The 16,633-nt window shown below is 44.2% G+C and overlaps 1 protein-coding gene across 1 annotated transcript; it reads right to left on the bottom strand.

The window, feature by feature from the left end:
- Positions 1 to 662: 662 nt before the first annotated feature.
- cfap52 (cilia and flagella associated protein 52) lies at positions 663 to 12,440 on the bottom strand (the record flags this gene model as incomplete). The annotated part of the gene is made up of 14 exons (XM_079220203.1): positions 663 to 844; positions 1,514 to 1,625; positions 6,168 to 6,270; positions 7,862 to 8,013; positions 8,647 to 8,792; positions 8,902 to 9,050; positions 9,417 to 9,587; positions 9,775 to 9,875; positions 9,959 to 10,075; positions 10,399 to 10,498; positions 10,606 to 10,734; positions 11,117 to 11,253; positions 11,428 to 11,627; positions 12,380 to 12,440. The coding sequence occupies 14 exons, from the start codon at positions 12,438 to 12,440 to the stop codon at positions 663 to 665; spliced, it is 1,860 nt and encodes a 619-aa protein (XP_079076329.1).
- Positions 12,441 to 16,633: the final 4,193 nt, after the last annotated feature.

Genomic DNA, 16,633 nt, shown 5'->3' with positions numbered 1-16,633 from the left:
CCGGAATCCTTCGGGGAACTGCTGTTGATAGATTAGCTGACTGAATCCGGGGCCCCCTCCTTGTCTCCACTACCCTCAATCCAGACCTTTTGAATTCGCCCACTCAATCTCGCTGATAATTCTCTCATATCGGCCAGTGTCTCCACAGAAACAGACAAAAGAATCATATCCGTGTAAATGTAATGCACTGTATATAGTACAGCCTTGTTTTTACACATTCCGGTTTAATCCGCATTGAGGCTGCGTCTGCACAGCGGCATTAATTCTGTTGTTCTCAAGAAGCCTAAAGAAGTGTGAAGAATACGTTCTTGTGCCTTGAGGTGTAATTTTAAACTCATGTTAAGTGTCGCTCTGTGAATTCCCACCTATATTCAGCTCCTGTGGGGAATTACCGGCACTTCTCATGAAGTGTACTCTTTTTGTTTCTTTTTTTTTACATCGCCCTTCTCTACTGAAAAAGGAAACGATCTAACAAAGTCATTAATGCTTAATCAAATTGCATTTTATTTAATTGTGTAAGTGTAGACCTATTCTTTTCAGGTAAGACTGTTGAACTCTTATAACAGGTGCTAAGAGGAAAGACAAAGGGAGAACGTTACACTGGAGTATGAGTGTGGTGTTTCTGGATGAGAAGTCACAGTGTGCAGTCGAGGGTCCGCACATTAAGGGGACGGAGGGTGAGGGAACCTCCACCGCAGAATGGCTCCGTCGGCGCTGGTGCTGAGCAAGGTGCGGTTATTGGAGCAGATCTTGATGCTGGTGATGCTGCCACTGTGAGCTATTCCTACGTGGGTTACCGCGCCTGCCATGTAGTCCCACACCTTCACCAGCTTGTCATCTCCACCTGTCACGGAGAGGTGAAAAACATGCCAATAACCTCAGAGACGTTTGAGCAGAGCGTGCATTGTAGTGTCAGTGGAGATGAAAACGACGGCTGCAAAGGGACGAGAACACTGTCGACTATATATGAGAGTGAAACAACAAACAAAAAAACAACAAACAAAAAAACAAATGGAAAGTCACACTAGAATGCCACGACCGATACAAATCTAAAGCATTTCATGATACAGTTTTGTGAGAAATTGTCATAATTAGCTTCATGAATTCTTGAGCAAAAACGTGTTTTGTGAGGTCATGGTGACCTTGACTTTTGACCACCAAATTCTAATCAGTTCATGTTTATGTCCAAGTGGACGTTTCTGCCAGATGTAATAAAATGCTCTCAGTGTTCATGAGAATAAGACGGACAGACTAATGCGTTCACTAGAATGGGACGGATGTGAGATCACAGTGACATTTGACCCCCGAATCAAATCAGTTCATCCTTGAGTGGACGTTCATGCCGAAATTGAAGAAATTCCCTCCAAGCGTTCCTGAGTTGTTGCTTTCACGACAATAGGACGGATGGACTTGTGTAAAATGTATATATCGATCGCTCATGCGCGTCGAGACCTTTCAGATGTGGACTTTCTACATTCTCGCTTGCACATAAAACAAGCAGAGGGGGCCACACCTGTCACAAAGTGCCGGCCGTCCTGCGAGATGTGCATGCCGTTGATGGCCCCGGACTGCGAGCCCTCCAGTTCTCTGATGGCGGCGCCGTCGAACACGTCCCAGTAGGCCACCTGAGAAGGAAGTTAACACATTACATGATATTAGCTCATCACCGGCAGCGTAAATGTGAGACCCCCCCCACCCTCGTGTCCAACAGGGGAGGGTTATATTGTGGGAGTCTCTTTTCCTCATCATGAATGACACATCGCCTTGTGATCTCTTTGCTGCTGTTTGAATTATAGTAGTGATTGCTTTTGAAGATTGAAGCGGGCGGACTATTGACTCATGCAGATGATGCCGGCAACGGCATCTCTTTGTAGTTGTGCTATTATTCCTTTACATTATCATTATATTTCCTATTATGGTGAGATATATATATATATATATATGGCAATATTCTGTATGGAAATGAATAAGTCTGTGGTGAGATTCCATCACACACAGACACACACACACACACACACATCGATTGAAACCATGCGTGCTGATCTAAATGAGATTTAATAACCCCCTCCAGAGCTTTATATCTGTCAAAGTATCAAGTCTCACAAAAGGAATTTGTTAGCCGAAGTTATTTATAGCGTGGGCGGCAAAAAAAAACATCACAGTACCGCACGACAACAAGGGTCCTTTCTTGTTATTTATATGATTATATGAGCGAGCTGATTACGTCTTTAAAAGTTAAGCACTGTAAATGAGAGGCCGAGTGGATTTGATCGTGGGCTGAACCGATTGCGCCTCAAAGTCAATCAAGTGTTCAAGGCACTGAGAATCTGTGCACATTGTTGCCGTAATGCTGCTAATGAACAATACACAGATTATTGACTAAATTAAATTAAATCAAGTCATGCGCAGCGGTGCGCAGGGAGGGCTGTTTGTAAAAGGAAAATTCCCTGTTGCACGGAGCTGCGCAGAATAAGCCCAACACTTATGAAAATAGCCTCTGAGATAGGATTTCATTTCTCTGCACAAGACCGTGCCCGCAATGCATTACAGGAGGGGAAATGCAATCTAACACACGGACATATCAGGAGGCTGTTGGTTATTATGGAACGAAGGAGGAACAAAAGGCCTGGACTTATTTATAGTTTCAGGACTACAGAGTGATTCTCAAAGCAATAAGCTGCCCTTACGAGTCACAGGAACATTTTGTGTGTGTGTGTGTGTGTGTGTGTGTGTGTGTGTGTGTGTGTGGGGGGGGGGGGGGGGGGGGGGGGGGGAGGGGGGAGGGGGGGATGCAGATTGCCTCACTCAGACGGAAATGGCTTGCTGATATTAATATTCCTACAAAGTATTTTCGCAAAATCGGAGGGGGAAACGCTTCATTGTAAGCACGAACACCAAGTGAGGTGTGTGTTTCTGATGTGACATAACAGCAAACAAAGCAGTACAGCGCTAGATACCACTAATGTTCATACACCTTTCTGTATGAGATCAAAGTTAATGTGACGCTCCTCCTTTTTCTCCTCCCCCCCTTTCATTGCTTCCTCCGTTGCCACCGTCTTGACCTCTCCCTCTGTCATGATCTCATTTCGGCAGCTTATTAGAGACTCACACCTGTGTGAGTTGTCTCAGCCCATCTGTGTCCCCTCCACCTCAGCCTGCATTGGGAAACTTGCTCATAGCCACCACACATGAATCAAGTGCAGCAAGCAGGGTCAGTGGGAAACGTCAGGCCTACTGCTGGAAATGCTCCCGGTATAACCAGGAAAGACCTCGTGGGAGGGACGGGGTTAAAGGGGAGACATTAAACCAAAACATTGTTTTCTCTTTTTCTCCTAAATTCACCAGAAGTTAGAATTAGCTACTACCCTCATTTGTATATTCGAACACACCATTTCTAGAAAAGGTGTAATACAAAATAAGTTATTGTCTTAATGTAACCGGGAAGTTTCATGGTGATACATGTCATTTAATTTATCGACCCGTTCACCTGTCCTGGCTTTAAAATAAATTCTATGACACATCTATAAAGGCCATTTTCTCAAAATAAGTTTTTTCCTCATACTGTGAGCCAGAAGTCTACACTTCACAGAGGGGTTTGTTCATATATTTCATTAATATATCCATGCCCTCAAAACCTCCGACTTGACTACTGCAACAGCATCCTCTATGGCTCTCCCAACAAAATCCTCAATAAACTCCAATATGTCCAAAACTCTGCCGCTCGACTGCTCACCTCCACCTGCCGCTATGAACATATCAGCCCGGTCCTACGCAACCTCCACTGGCTCCCGGTCAAGTACAGGATAGACTTTAAATTATTACTCACCACCTACAAAGCCCTTAACAACCTGGCCCCTCCCTAACCCTCCACGCCCCAACCCGTTGCCTCAGGTCCGCCGGTACAAACACTCTGAAGACCAAGAGCTGGACCTGGGGTGACAGGGCCTTCTCTCTGCTGCACCCTCTGGAACGCCCTCCCCATCCACATCCGTCAGGCTCCCACCCTATCATCATTCAAGCAAGCCCTCAAAATACACCTCTTCAAACTCGCCTTCACCTGCTAACCCCTGCAACCTTCCCTCCACTACATGACTCATTCCACACAGCTTCTCCAGTTTTTTTTTGTTTGTTTTTACCAAAAATGTTCTCTTTGTTTGTTTTGTTTGCGTCTTTCTTTTTTTATTTTGTTCTGTTTGTCTCAATGTAAAGTGTCTTTGGGTATTATTATTATAATAGATCATTCATAGCCTGATTTATTGAATATTACATTTCTAAAAACATGGCTAAAATAGATTTGCTTTATGGATGTTGACAATATTTTTTGATCGTATGGAGTGAAACAAAGACATATCCAAAATACCCTCAAATAAAACCTCAACAAAATGAAACAAGAATTTTTAACCTGGCTTCATCCAATGTATGAATGTTCTGAAATGAGCACATATTTAATAAGGAAATGCCTTATCTGCATATTTAAACATTGATTTCAGAAAAACTTGTAATACAAAAAAGTATTGTCTTAATGTAGGTAGTAATCAACTGGGGAAGGCTCATAATTATATCTGTTCAACTATTTATTTTTAAACCTTATTCACCTGTAGTGTCTCCCCTTAAAAGTGCATATCATGTAATCCAACTTTCCCATTGTGCTGCAAAAGTACTATCCCATTTCAATAATGTGAGGCATCGAGGCTGCACCCTCTCATTACACGGCAACGTTAACCGGACCAAATATACAAGACCCTCCACACGCCCCGTCTAGTTTAATTTTCTTCTTCTTTCTCTTGACCACTGTCTTTCTCTCCACGCCTTTTCCTCACTTCCATTGGTTTCCATTGATTTTTACCCACCGAGGCATGCCGGGACACGATGAAGGGTCAGAGTGAGGAGAGGAGAAGAGAGGAGAGGGAGCGAGAGAGAGAGAGAAAGTGCGTCGGTATTTCTTCCCCCAGACAGAGCGCCTGTGTCTTGGGATGAGCAGATGGTGGATCTGGCTGGCACTTGGGTGGCACAGGCACATCCGCAGGAAGCCACGGACTCCACAGCGCTCCCCTCTCTCGATCTCTTCCTTCTCTCTGCCTTTTCCCCTGAATCCCTCCCTCCTCTTTTTCTCTCTCCCTTTCTCTCTGCTCACTCAGCACATCCACAGCGCTGCGTTAATCAACACAACTTGTGCTCGCCTCTCTGCCCCGCAGGGTGTGGGGGGGGGGGGGGGGGGGGCACTGACATGGGTCTAGTGTGCGGCCGAGGGGTTCAAGGGGTGCGGATGAAGCGCTCAATCAAAGGAAACGAGCATTCCATTCTGCCGCCGTGAACTTCTGACCCGTGTAAATAAGCGGTCGACGAGTTAATCCAAATGACTCACGAAATCACAGACTCGAAGGGCTGAGTACCTTTGTCTCTGCGACTAGTGGCCAATGCAAAGGCTTAATTACGTTCAGCTGAGAAACAAATTACAAGCTTTTCAAACTAATCAGTAGACATGCGAGCATGTGTGTGTGTGTGTGTGTGTGTGTGTGTGTGTGTGTGTGTGTGACTGTGGAAGTCCTCTCTATGCTGATCTTACCAGAGCGGTGGGCCTTTTTCCTCTCATGCGCACTGAGTGGAGATTATAATAACAATAACAGCACAATTAACATCTACATTATGACTGCGTGAGTTCCCGTCTCTTCCCACCCTGAGGGATTTTCAATCATTACAATCATTCTGTTTTTTTTCTTCTTCTTTCCCCTGTGAGGTGTGACTGCTGAGTCGTGTCCCAGGGAATTCTTTGTTAACCCACTCTTACATACCAGCGCAAATAAAACCAACCAAAACAAGTCGTAAAGATACCTGAACAGACATCAGCAATAGGATATGCTGTACTGGTTGGGATATACATTAAGTAAATAATATATATATTTAAATGTCTACTGGAATTGTCTTAAAATGCATCCATACTTTAAATGAAGTGCCGTACTTCAGTCGAAATCAGAGGTACTATTTTGAGATTTCCATTTTATGCAACTTTATACTTCTCAACTTTATAGGTTGGTACCATTCTCCTTCTTCTTAAACACAAAAAAACTACTCAAAAGTAAATTTAGCAGATAATACTAATACCAATCATTTTCCCAATGTGATATTAGCACTTGCACTTCTGAATAATTCTTCCACCACTGACGCACCTTTCTGTCAGTCCCGCTGGTGATGAGCTGGTATTCCTCTGGGTGGTAGCACACCGTCCGGAACAGTGTGTTGGCAATCACCATCTGAAGACTCACAAACCGCCTGCAGCAGGAAGATGCAGACGATGGTCCAGAAGATGAAAGGGAAGAAGAAGAAGAAGAAGAAGAAGAAGAAGAAGAAGAAGAAGAAGAAGAAGAAGAAGAAGAAGAAGAAACAAGAGGCGAGAGAAGGCTTTCGCTAGTGCAGCAGTGGTGTAGAAAAGGTCAAACGTGGTGAAAGTGCTCTCACATTGCGAGCTGCCAAGTGCAGTTTTTAAAGAGAGACAGCAGCGAAGATCTATTTGCTCTGTGAAGACACAGCGGAGTTATTTCCCTCTCCCTCTGTGTGTGTGTGTGCTTTGTTTACGTGGCGCGTCCAGCAACGCGCTCCGGTGTGTGGTTCGCTAATCACGAACCACGACACCATCGGTTTCCCTCAGGTGCAAGCTGTAAGCTCTGTTAGCTCTGTCAGCACAGTTAGCTCTGTTAGCTCTGTCAGCACTGTCAGCACTGTTAGCACTGTTAGCTCTGTTAGCTCTATTAGCCCTGTTAGCCCTGTTAGCTCTGTCAGCACAGTTAGCTCTGTTAGCTCTGTCAGCACTGTCAGCATTGTTAGATATGTCAGCTATGTTAGTTCTGTTAGCACTGTTAGCACTGTTAGCTCTGTTAGCACTGTCAGCACTGTTAGCTCTGTTAGCTCTATTAGCCCTGTTAGCACTGTTAGCACTGTTAGCTCTGTTAGCACTGTCAGCACTGTTAGCTCTGTTAGCTCTATTAGCCCTGTTAGCCCTGTCAGCACTGTTAGTTCTGTTAGCACTGTCAGCACTGTTAGCTCTGTTAGCTCTATTAGCCCTGTTAGCCCTGTTAGCACTGTTAGCTCTGTCTGCACTGTTATCGTCACCTTGTTGAGAGCTGCGTATCGAGTCAGTCGCTCTGAATTTGGAATTTAGCACCTTTCTTGTGACCAAAAAATGTTTAGTTCTTTTCTGTATAGTTCAAATCTGCAAAACCAAACTGTGCATTTCAAATGAAACATGCATGAACCACTTCCTCTGGCCGGACAGGGTGCCAATCTACAATAATTAAGGCTAACGGCTCTTGTCAGACTAATATTCTCTTCAACAACAGCTTGCTATTCATCATCCAAAAAATATATCTATGCCACACTTGATGCATATAGTCTGGAAGCCTTTAATCCACAGACTTGTTCATTGAAGAGGCTAGATAGGGGAAAAACACGACGGATTTAAAAAAAGGTTTTATTCTCCTCACAGAAGAAGCCCGCAGATTAAAGGATTTGAACATTTCTTCATAAAGAATGCACTGGATTCCTTTCTATTCCCTCTGTGCCCGCCAGACGCCGATGAAGGACTTCAGCACTTCGCTCTCATTACGACGCGGACCTGAAAGCAGCACACTCTTTTTTCTGTAATTTTCTCTCTTGTGGCTGTGTATATCATTAGCTATTATGTATCGCATTATTCTATATTTTTTTACTGGATAATGTGATTAACATATCCACTAATGAGTCTTTCTTTCCACTTAGCAAAATTGAGAATTAATTCATTTCAAATGTTACTTTGTGAAGCGGCTGTGCTGTCTATGTCATTACTACGACCCAGGAACGTGTTTGGATGTGCAGGTGAGGTACTCACACTATGTCCCAGATGATGCAGGCGCCATCAGCGCTGGCAGTGACACACTCTTTGCTGTCGCTCTTGATTTTGATACAAGTGATGCTGTCTTTGTGCTCTTTCATGATCTCCAGCAGCCGATGGCCGTGTGGCTGCAGCTCCCAAACGCGGACCTGCAAAGGGTGAGCCCCAGCTCATTTATCAGTCATCAGATATGACACTTTCCTCTTTGTTTCTATGCCAACTATGGATTAAAAAAAAAAAAAAGTTGCCTTTTCCCCCCCTCTCTACATCTGTCAAACTGCAATCACGTTGTATGCCACTGTGCTCATCTGCATATAACATAACATGTGGTATGTGTATTTGCAGGGTGTGTATCATGGATGCATAATGGATTCATGTGACCATTTGCATGCAAGCATTTTTATCTTCAATTAAAATAATTCAAAGCTTCACATTTTGGAAGAAAAAACAAGACAAAAGTACAAATTCAAATTTTAAGACTTCCCTTAGGGTGTACTCATTTTCATCCTCAGATTAATTTCATCAGTTTGAGAAAGAATTCCAGAATAAATAATGGAAGTGCACAAACAGGAGGAGGAGTCTGGACATATAGCTATGGCAGGAACATTCCATTTTGAAGCATATGGCTTCTTCATTTAAAAAAAACCTGGGTCCAAAAAATGGTGAGATCCTTTCCTGCACCCGGGTCTCTGCTGTGAAGAAGACACGGCTCTGATATCTTGGGAGGTATTAGGGGGCACTGCAATTCTACAACGTGACATTGTCGCTATATATTTTTGCACCTGTCCCTCTCCTCCTCCGCTGACGATCCTCTTGCAGTCCCTGGTGCCGGCGATGGCCGCCACGCCCATCCTGTGCGCGTCGTGGATGATGAGCATGAGCCGGCCACTTTCTGGCGCGAACACGCGGATCTTGCCATCGTTCCAAGCTGGAAGAGAGTGAAAGATGCTGCACTACGGCTCATGCTCAGAAACGAAACGGCGGATTATTCTTTGTGGGGACTTGTTAGCGGATGTTTTCTCTCCCATGATTCCCACCACTGATGATGCTGTGTCCGTCGGCCATGAAGTCCAGGGAGTTGCAGGTCATGTTGGGTACGGTGATGCGCAGCAGCTCTTTGGGCTTGTCTATGTGCCACAACCTGATGTCCTCCTCAGAACAGGTTGCAAACAATTCAGATGTTCCGCTAGGAAAAAACACACACAAAGAAAAAGAAATGTGGAATTATAGTTCTCTTATAACAGAGTGCTACTTGAGTTCAAGAAACCATATGGAAACGGATACAATGTATGTTACTAAAACCTAAACTATGTCATCTTAAAACTGACATGGATGAGGCAAGCTTATGTCGCCCTCTAGTGAGCACAAAGCGGGACTGAACCTGTGCATTATGAGAGATTACAGTAATGGAGTATACTCTTGTGTGATACTTTTGGTAGCAGAGGAAATTTGTATTGTTATTACACGGATGTCAATTCATTTAAGATAAACTATATATTATTTGCCATGGCCTTTTGCCTTTTTGACCCCGGATTGCCTGTGTGCCACTCACAAACATATGGCCACGTCCTTAACGGCGCTGTTGTGGCTTGTGGAAATGAGTTCCGCTTGAAAGTCGTCATAACCGAAGCGATACATCTGAGCCGCCTCCGTCCCAACATAGAACTGCTGGCCCTCTCCTCTAATAGCGATGGAGGTCACACCCTTCTTCAGCTGGACTTTCCTAATGAAGGAGAAGAGGGCGGAAAAGAAGGAGCTAATAATGAGCACTGTGAAAGAAACACAGTAACTGTTGACATCAAAGAGGTACGCTACACATGTATTCTAATGTACAAGATATGCACACCATTACCAAATGTAAGTATCTTTTTAATGCGGATGATTCAAACGACACAGTTGTTGGGACTCACTTAAGGATTTTGAAGTTAACACTGGAACACAGAGCGAAGGTACCGGATCCAGAGCCCACAAGCAGGTTCCCGCACCTCAGAACCCTTAGGACATTGACACCCTGCGCAGTAAAGCCACGAGCACTGAGATTTAAGATATATAGTCAATACACCCGGTACCTTTTAGACAGACTCCCCGACCTACCATTCTGTATTTTTCTTTAGTTGGACCAACACTGCTCAGAAGCCCCGTCTTCAGGTTGATTTTCATGATGTCTCCACTTGTGGTGCCACAGAAAATGAACTGATCGTCCTCTGAGATCTGGGTAATATAAACATGTCAAGATGACAAAAACGCCATCTAGTATCACTGTGTACTGGTTGACTGGTTACAGCATGTTTATGGAACAATTGAAAATGTCAGGAAAACCACGGGATGATATTACATTGAGTTGCTCTCCGTGTTCACAGATCATTAGTTATCTCCCCGAATGCATCCGCTGCAACTCCTCCACCAATCATTGAGTGACTTTCAACGGTAATAGCCTTTTGGCAAAACTCAGATGGACCTTTAAAAATGGCAAGCCAGTGAAACAAACCGGGCGAACAAACCGATGTGAACCAAAGACTCTAATGGCCTCGTACCTGTACACATTTCACAATCCTCTTCAGCATGCCTTTCTGACACTCTGTGGGCCTGATCTTCCTGTTGGGGAGGTCCAGCTCCCAGACTCGCACCGTTCCGCTGACCAAAAAAAAAACACACCACCAAGGATTTTAACAGACAGAATGAAGAATAGTCAGAATGACGCTGGTTGGTTTACAGAATGCCAGCAGACGGCACTCACTCACCTCCCGGCAGAAACAAAGACGTTGTCGTTGGTGTTGGAGTACTGCACAGTGAGGCAGTGACCGGCGCTCTGCGCTGAAGCCAGGCTCCCACAGATGGCCTGCTTTGTCTCAATGTTCCACACCACTATGCTGGAGGCACACAGAAAACACCCCCCCACACACACTAAATAAATATGAATACGGAATTCATTCATTTTTTCTCTCTTATTAAAATAACTTATTTTTAGGAAAGTACTGTATTCATTAAGTGTTACTAACTGATAATGTGCCATGAGAAGAGTCTTGATTTGCACAAAGATGGCCACTGCAGTAAACATCATTTCTGAATGTTACTCCTGCTAACTGTGGAGATCGGTACGGGGATAAAATGTTTTTGTGTGTGTGGCAATTGGATTGTGTTTACTCTCACAAAAGCATTGACGTTGAAGTCATGTTGTAGGTTCAGTAAGTAACAGTTAAAAACGAGCATGGTTCACTCCGGTCCGCATCCCTCCAAACGTGATGCTTATACCTGCCATCGTCCTGACCTCCAAGGGACACCAGGTACTTTTCGTTAGGAGAGAAGGCAAGTGCCTCTACTTTGGCCTTGTGAAGCGGCAGTTGGGCATAGATTGCTCTCTGAGCATAGTCCCAGATGATAACCTCAGCCTGGGGAAAACAAATGTATACATACATGATTATAATATATATATATATATATATATATATATATATATATATATATATATATATATATATATATATATATATATATGTTGCATGTGAAATTAAACAGGTAAGTACTGGTGATATTAGAAATGACAATGCATAGCTATTGCCTACCTTAAAGCCCATAAAGGTGACCTGTCCAGAGGCAATATATGATCCACTTCTGGACACTGCAACACAGGACACATTGTTCGTGTGTCCATGCAGGAACTCCTGCTTGCCATCTTTGATCTTCTTCAGAATGACGGAGCATCCCAGCGGGTAGATCAGGTGCTCTCTGTCCGGATGGACTCTCAGACCGGCAGACACGTGCGCTGACGAGGCATATATAATAATAATAATAATAACAACAATAATAATAATAATAGGTATACATGAGCAGACAGCAATGATAATGTGCAACCTTTCCCAGTTTTAATCCAACCAAGTAGTTTTGCTAGCTAACATAGTAGGATATCATTTAACCTTGGTGATTTAACTGGTGGCTTACTTTCACGCTCACACATGCACACACATGCACACACACACACACACACACGCACATACACGCGCGCACACACACACACACACACACACACACACACACAGACTCAACATACTTACATTATTTTTCATGCTTTTCTTTCATTCTTTTGTTGTTTATCTTATGCATATTTCAATTTATGTTTGTAATTTTGTAAAATTTTAAATATTATATAGGTCGAGGCTTCAAATAAGCCCAGTTGGCTTTTTGTCTCTTCCTGCACTGTGATATTCATTTTCTGTCATGATTTTTTATTTTATTGTTTGAATTGTGCAATATAAATATATATATATATATATATATATATATATATATATATATATATATATATATATATATATATATATAGCTTATAATAATTAGCAAGATTTTGTGGTAAAAAAAGTTTAGCACAAAATGTAGTATTCACTTAAAAAAGTCAAAAAACATTTTTTGAAAAGTTTCATGTGTGCAGGTTTGCGTGCTAACGTGAGCTTAGCGAGCGGTGTGCTAGTTAGCTAACCTAGTTAGGTTAGTGGTGTTAAAGTGAGCAGGACAACTTACCATTAAACCCAATAACAGCCTCCAGTTCAAGTTGAGGCATCCCCTCTGTTTCAAGAGCCATGGCTGAAAAAACGATTTTATCCTGTAAAGTGTTAAGATAAGGGGCCGCGCTTCTTTTATCAACACATTTGCTACAATTAACCTACAAAAAAAAAAGAGAAACTGTTTTCTCCAACGTTACCTACACCAAACAAACGTTACCTAGCGACCGCTGGGATTCTATTGGTCATTGCCATTGGCCGGTGAAACGTCTTCGTTGCCTTCAGGTGCCCTCGGAAATGTTTCAGGATACTTTGAAATGAGTGCACGTACAACAATTAAGGTAAATCGGTACACCTGTTTTTTTCATGTAATCCCTAGTTAGTAATGTTGAGGGACAAATCTACAGGGAAAAAATAAATATGTTAAAATGTATAAAAACTCCATGCCATATTTTGACTGTCTTTGCCACTGGAAGAGACACATCAACTATTTATCCTGGGACCCAACATTACACTAAACATCTTGAAGGCAACATGCAGAATAATTGTTTGGTACACCGCAACAAAGGTCATATGCAATAATAAGAACAAATGTTCTAACTGCAATAGCTGTTATGAAGACAGTTTATTGGGTGACTATATTTTTGATAAAATAGCTCTCCAGAGAGACGTATGAAGCTCAAAGGAATTCACATCTCAGCGGACAACTGAAAGTACATTTTAGATAATGTGTGACACATAATATATAAAGTTGGAGAAAAAAGTATATTCATTTCAATTTTACGCTGCTCATACCAGACGAAATTGTTGCTCTTATGTTGTGAAGGTTTAAAAAAAAAAATGTTTTTTAAGATTTTGACATGAGAGTAAAAAAACAGATTTTTTTATTTTTGGCATTTCAGTTGTATTGTAATTTTAAAAACAATTTTTTGTGAGGTAGCAGAAAAAATCAGATGGACTGTTGGGGAGGCAGACGTTTACTCTGATTCAGTTAAGACTTCACACTGACGTCTCCATCGATCATACAGTCGCAGAGACGTCGCCAATATCGTTTCTGGCATCGGTTTGTTTGCATGTCAAATACAAAGTTCAGGTCTTGGACTCTACTTTGGTTGTGACACATCTTTTGGTTGATAACAAATAGGAATTCATTCCGGGACATTCTTCCACACGCGCTCCCAATCTGTCATGAAGGAAGATGTAGACAGGGCTTTACCACATACAGCAGTGGACTGAAGTAGCCACATGATCTGCCTTCACCCAATTCACAGAACAGAACTCGGATCAATAGAAATATTGAGATTAAAAAAATTTAAAAAATCTGGAGGCCTGTACTAAGAATACCTAATGGATATTTTGTGGCAAAATAAGGCAGTCAGCGAGGTGAATAGTCACAAAGCTTCAAAATGAGTTCTCAATGCGCAACAAAATACTACAAATGACTGTTTGATCTCGACTGAGGCTCGCTCGAACGATGAAATGTCCCTCAGCTCTCAGCTGCTGGGGTTCTCCGAGGGTCCTTCAAAACTCTGTCTGTCTTTTGACGTGTCCGCAGACATCTGTCTGTGTGCGTGCGTCCTCCGGTGTCTGCTGAGAGAGTGGCTCCAGGAGAACCTGCGACCGCAGGTGAGGCACAGATAGGGCCGCTCGCCCGTGTGCGTCCTCTGGTGCTTCGTCAGCGACTTGTACCGCGTGAAGGTCGCCCCGCACTCGTTGCAGATGTACTTCTCGGACTTGATGTGGACATTTTGCTCGTGCTCCTTCATGTTGCCAAGCTGCGAGAAGCCCTTGCCGCACACGGGGCAGAGGTGCGGTTTCTCCCCCGAGTGGGTCAACCCGTGAATATTCATATCCTGGCGGGAATAAAAACCCTTGGCACAGATGATGCACTTGTAGGGTCTCTCCCCCGTGTGGCTCCTCATGTGCCTTTTGAGTCCTTCGGAGCGGGAGAAGCAGCTCTCGCACAGCGTGCACCGGAAGGGCTTCTCCCCCGTGTGGGAGCGGAAGTGCCGGCGGAGCTCCGAGGCCTTGAAGAAGGACATGCCGCAGTCGGCGCAGCAGTGAGGCTTCTCCGGCTGATCCTCGTGCGTCTTCTCGTGCGCCTTGCAGTGTCCCGACTCGGAGAAGCCTTTGCCGCAGACCGAGCAGGTGAAGGGCTTCTCCCCGGTGTGCATCCGCCTGTGGCGGACGAGCTTGTTCAGCTTACTGAACGTCTTCATGCAGTACGAACACTGGTGGGGCACCTTGGGCTTCTTCGCGTGGGTGCGCTTGTGCCTCTCGAGCTTCGACGGCCTGTTGAACACCTTCCCGCAGTCGGGGCAGGGGTGCTTGTTCGTCCGGTTGTGGCAACTCTGGTGCCGGAGCAGCTTCTCGTGCTGCACGAAACTCTTGTCGCAGTGCTGACACTGGTGCAGGGTCTTGGGTTTCCTCATGTGCACAGGTCTATGCCTCTCCAGCTTCGACGGCCTGTCGAAGGTCTTGCCGCAGACGGAGCAAGGGTAACTCTTGTCCGACGCGCCACTCTCGGGCTGTTTCTCGCCATTGGAACTCGATTCCGAGATCTCCCTCGCGCCGGCTTCTCCGGGACCTGAGGGACAGTCACATCAAATAAATGACCTTTTTTTTGACCTGATATTAATAAAAATGATTAGCGAGGACTCAAATACAAAGAGGGCGCCGACACTCACTTTCCTCTGAGGACCCTGCTTTGGGGACAGACGCAGCGCCTGGGCCCATGGCGGCAGCCTATACACGTACGCAGGAGGAAAAAACAGACATAAACGGAGGAATTGCAAATTGACATCGGTATTTCATGTAAAGAAATGTCATGATATATTGTTAAAACATTCTGTATGGCAATGTCCTGTTACTTATTGGCATACACAAACACTGCATCGAACCTTTTAACTTTCACGATTCATGAATGGAATTGTCATGAATACAGCAAAGTACAACTGCACACCACTTTTGATGACAGGTACTTCCCGAAACCCTGCATCTGTTTAGCAGCAACGCAACAATGTATCTTTCACGACCGAGATCACAACTTTTTAACACGTCTCCGACCACAGACCCGAGAGCTGCTGTCACGTGACGAAGATGTGTAAACATGCACGAGCACATGATGAAAGCAGGAGAGATAACAAGATGTTCAATGTATGGCTGGGTCAAGCAGTGATGGGCTTTATCATTCAAATGTAGCTGCCAGCTGACGTGTAATCAACTAGAAGCTTCTCCTTCTTTACCCAGCACTCCCTGAAGCAGGGTTAAGATATCACCATGGTCTCATTGTTGGGCTTATTATTTGTTTTATTGCACCATCGTTTGACGAGACTATATTTATACAGCATTAACCTACTGACCAGCTTTATAGCTTATATATCAGCGCTGATTCAAGGGGAAACACCACACCTGTATGGGATGGATGCAACATCTGGAAACATGCATGCAGGGCAACGAACGCAGAGCCTAAATGTTTTTTAAATGAGTTTAGCAAGAGCCCGTGTCATGACCCCAGCACACACGCACGCTCGCGCGCATGCTCGCGCACACACATCCATGGTTAGCCCAAACTATTTTATTGCTTTAGTGGCTGTATGAAAAAAAAAAGACTTTGGGTGGTTGTTTATCTGGGACACACATGCGCACACGCACGCACACACAAAAGTCAACGTTAGCTGTCGGCTAACTTAGCCGAAAGCTAACGTTGTTGCCGCGTCGGCTAGCATAACAACGGCGGCTACGGTTCAGCAGGGGGCATACAAGATCGAGTCCCACCTCTCTAATAATCCTCACAACCGCAGGTGGGTCGCATCTTTGTCTCCGCGACGTTTTAAAGTCAACCCACTTCACATTTAAAGGCAGCTCGTCGCCACAGCTTGCAGAACAAGCTGTAGCACTGGCGGGGCTGTTGATGCCCGCAGCCCGGTCCTTGCGCGATGCCTTCAAAAGCCGGACGTAAAAGTCGGAAGTTGAACGATTATTGTCAATTCATTATTTTGGTTTCACTGCTCGTGCGCCTCGTAGGCCACCTGCTTTGTGCTGTGGCGTCGGAATGATGAGATGATAGTATGCATCGTGTGCAGCGTAACGTTTTATTTAAAAGAGAAACGTGTCAACTGAGGTGAAGCAAGTTTACAGGCGATTAATCATGCACTGGTGTACAACGGAATCCAAACCAACGGGTTGTTTACATCGTTTTTATTGTCCGGTCAATATGTGGTATTGTCTTTTATTGCAGAAACAAACAAACAAACAAACAATCCCAAAAACC

Source organism: Taurulus bubalis (genome assembly GCF_910589615.1).
Source record: "Taurulus bubalis genome assembly, chromosome: 6".
NCBI lineage: Eukaryota > Metazoa > Chordata > Actinopteri > Perciformes > Cottidae > Taurulus > Taurulus bubalis.
Note: the sequence above shows the minus strand (reverse complement) of the source record. Positions and strands in the feature narration are given on the sequence as shown.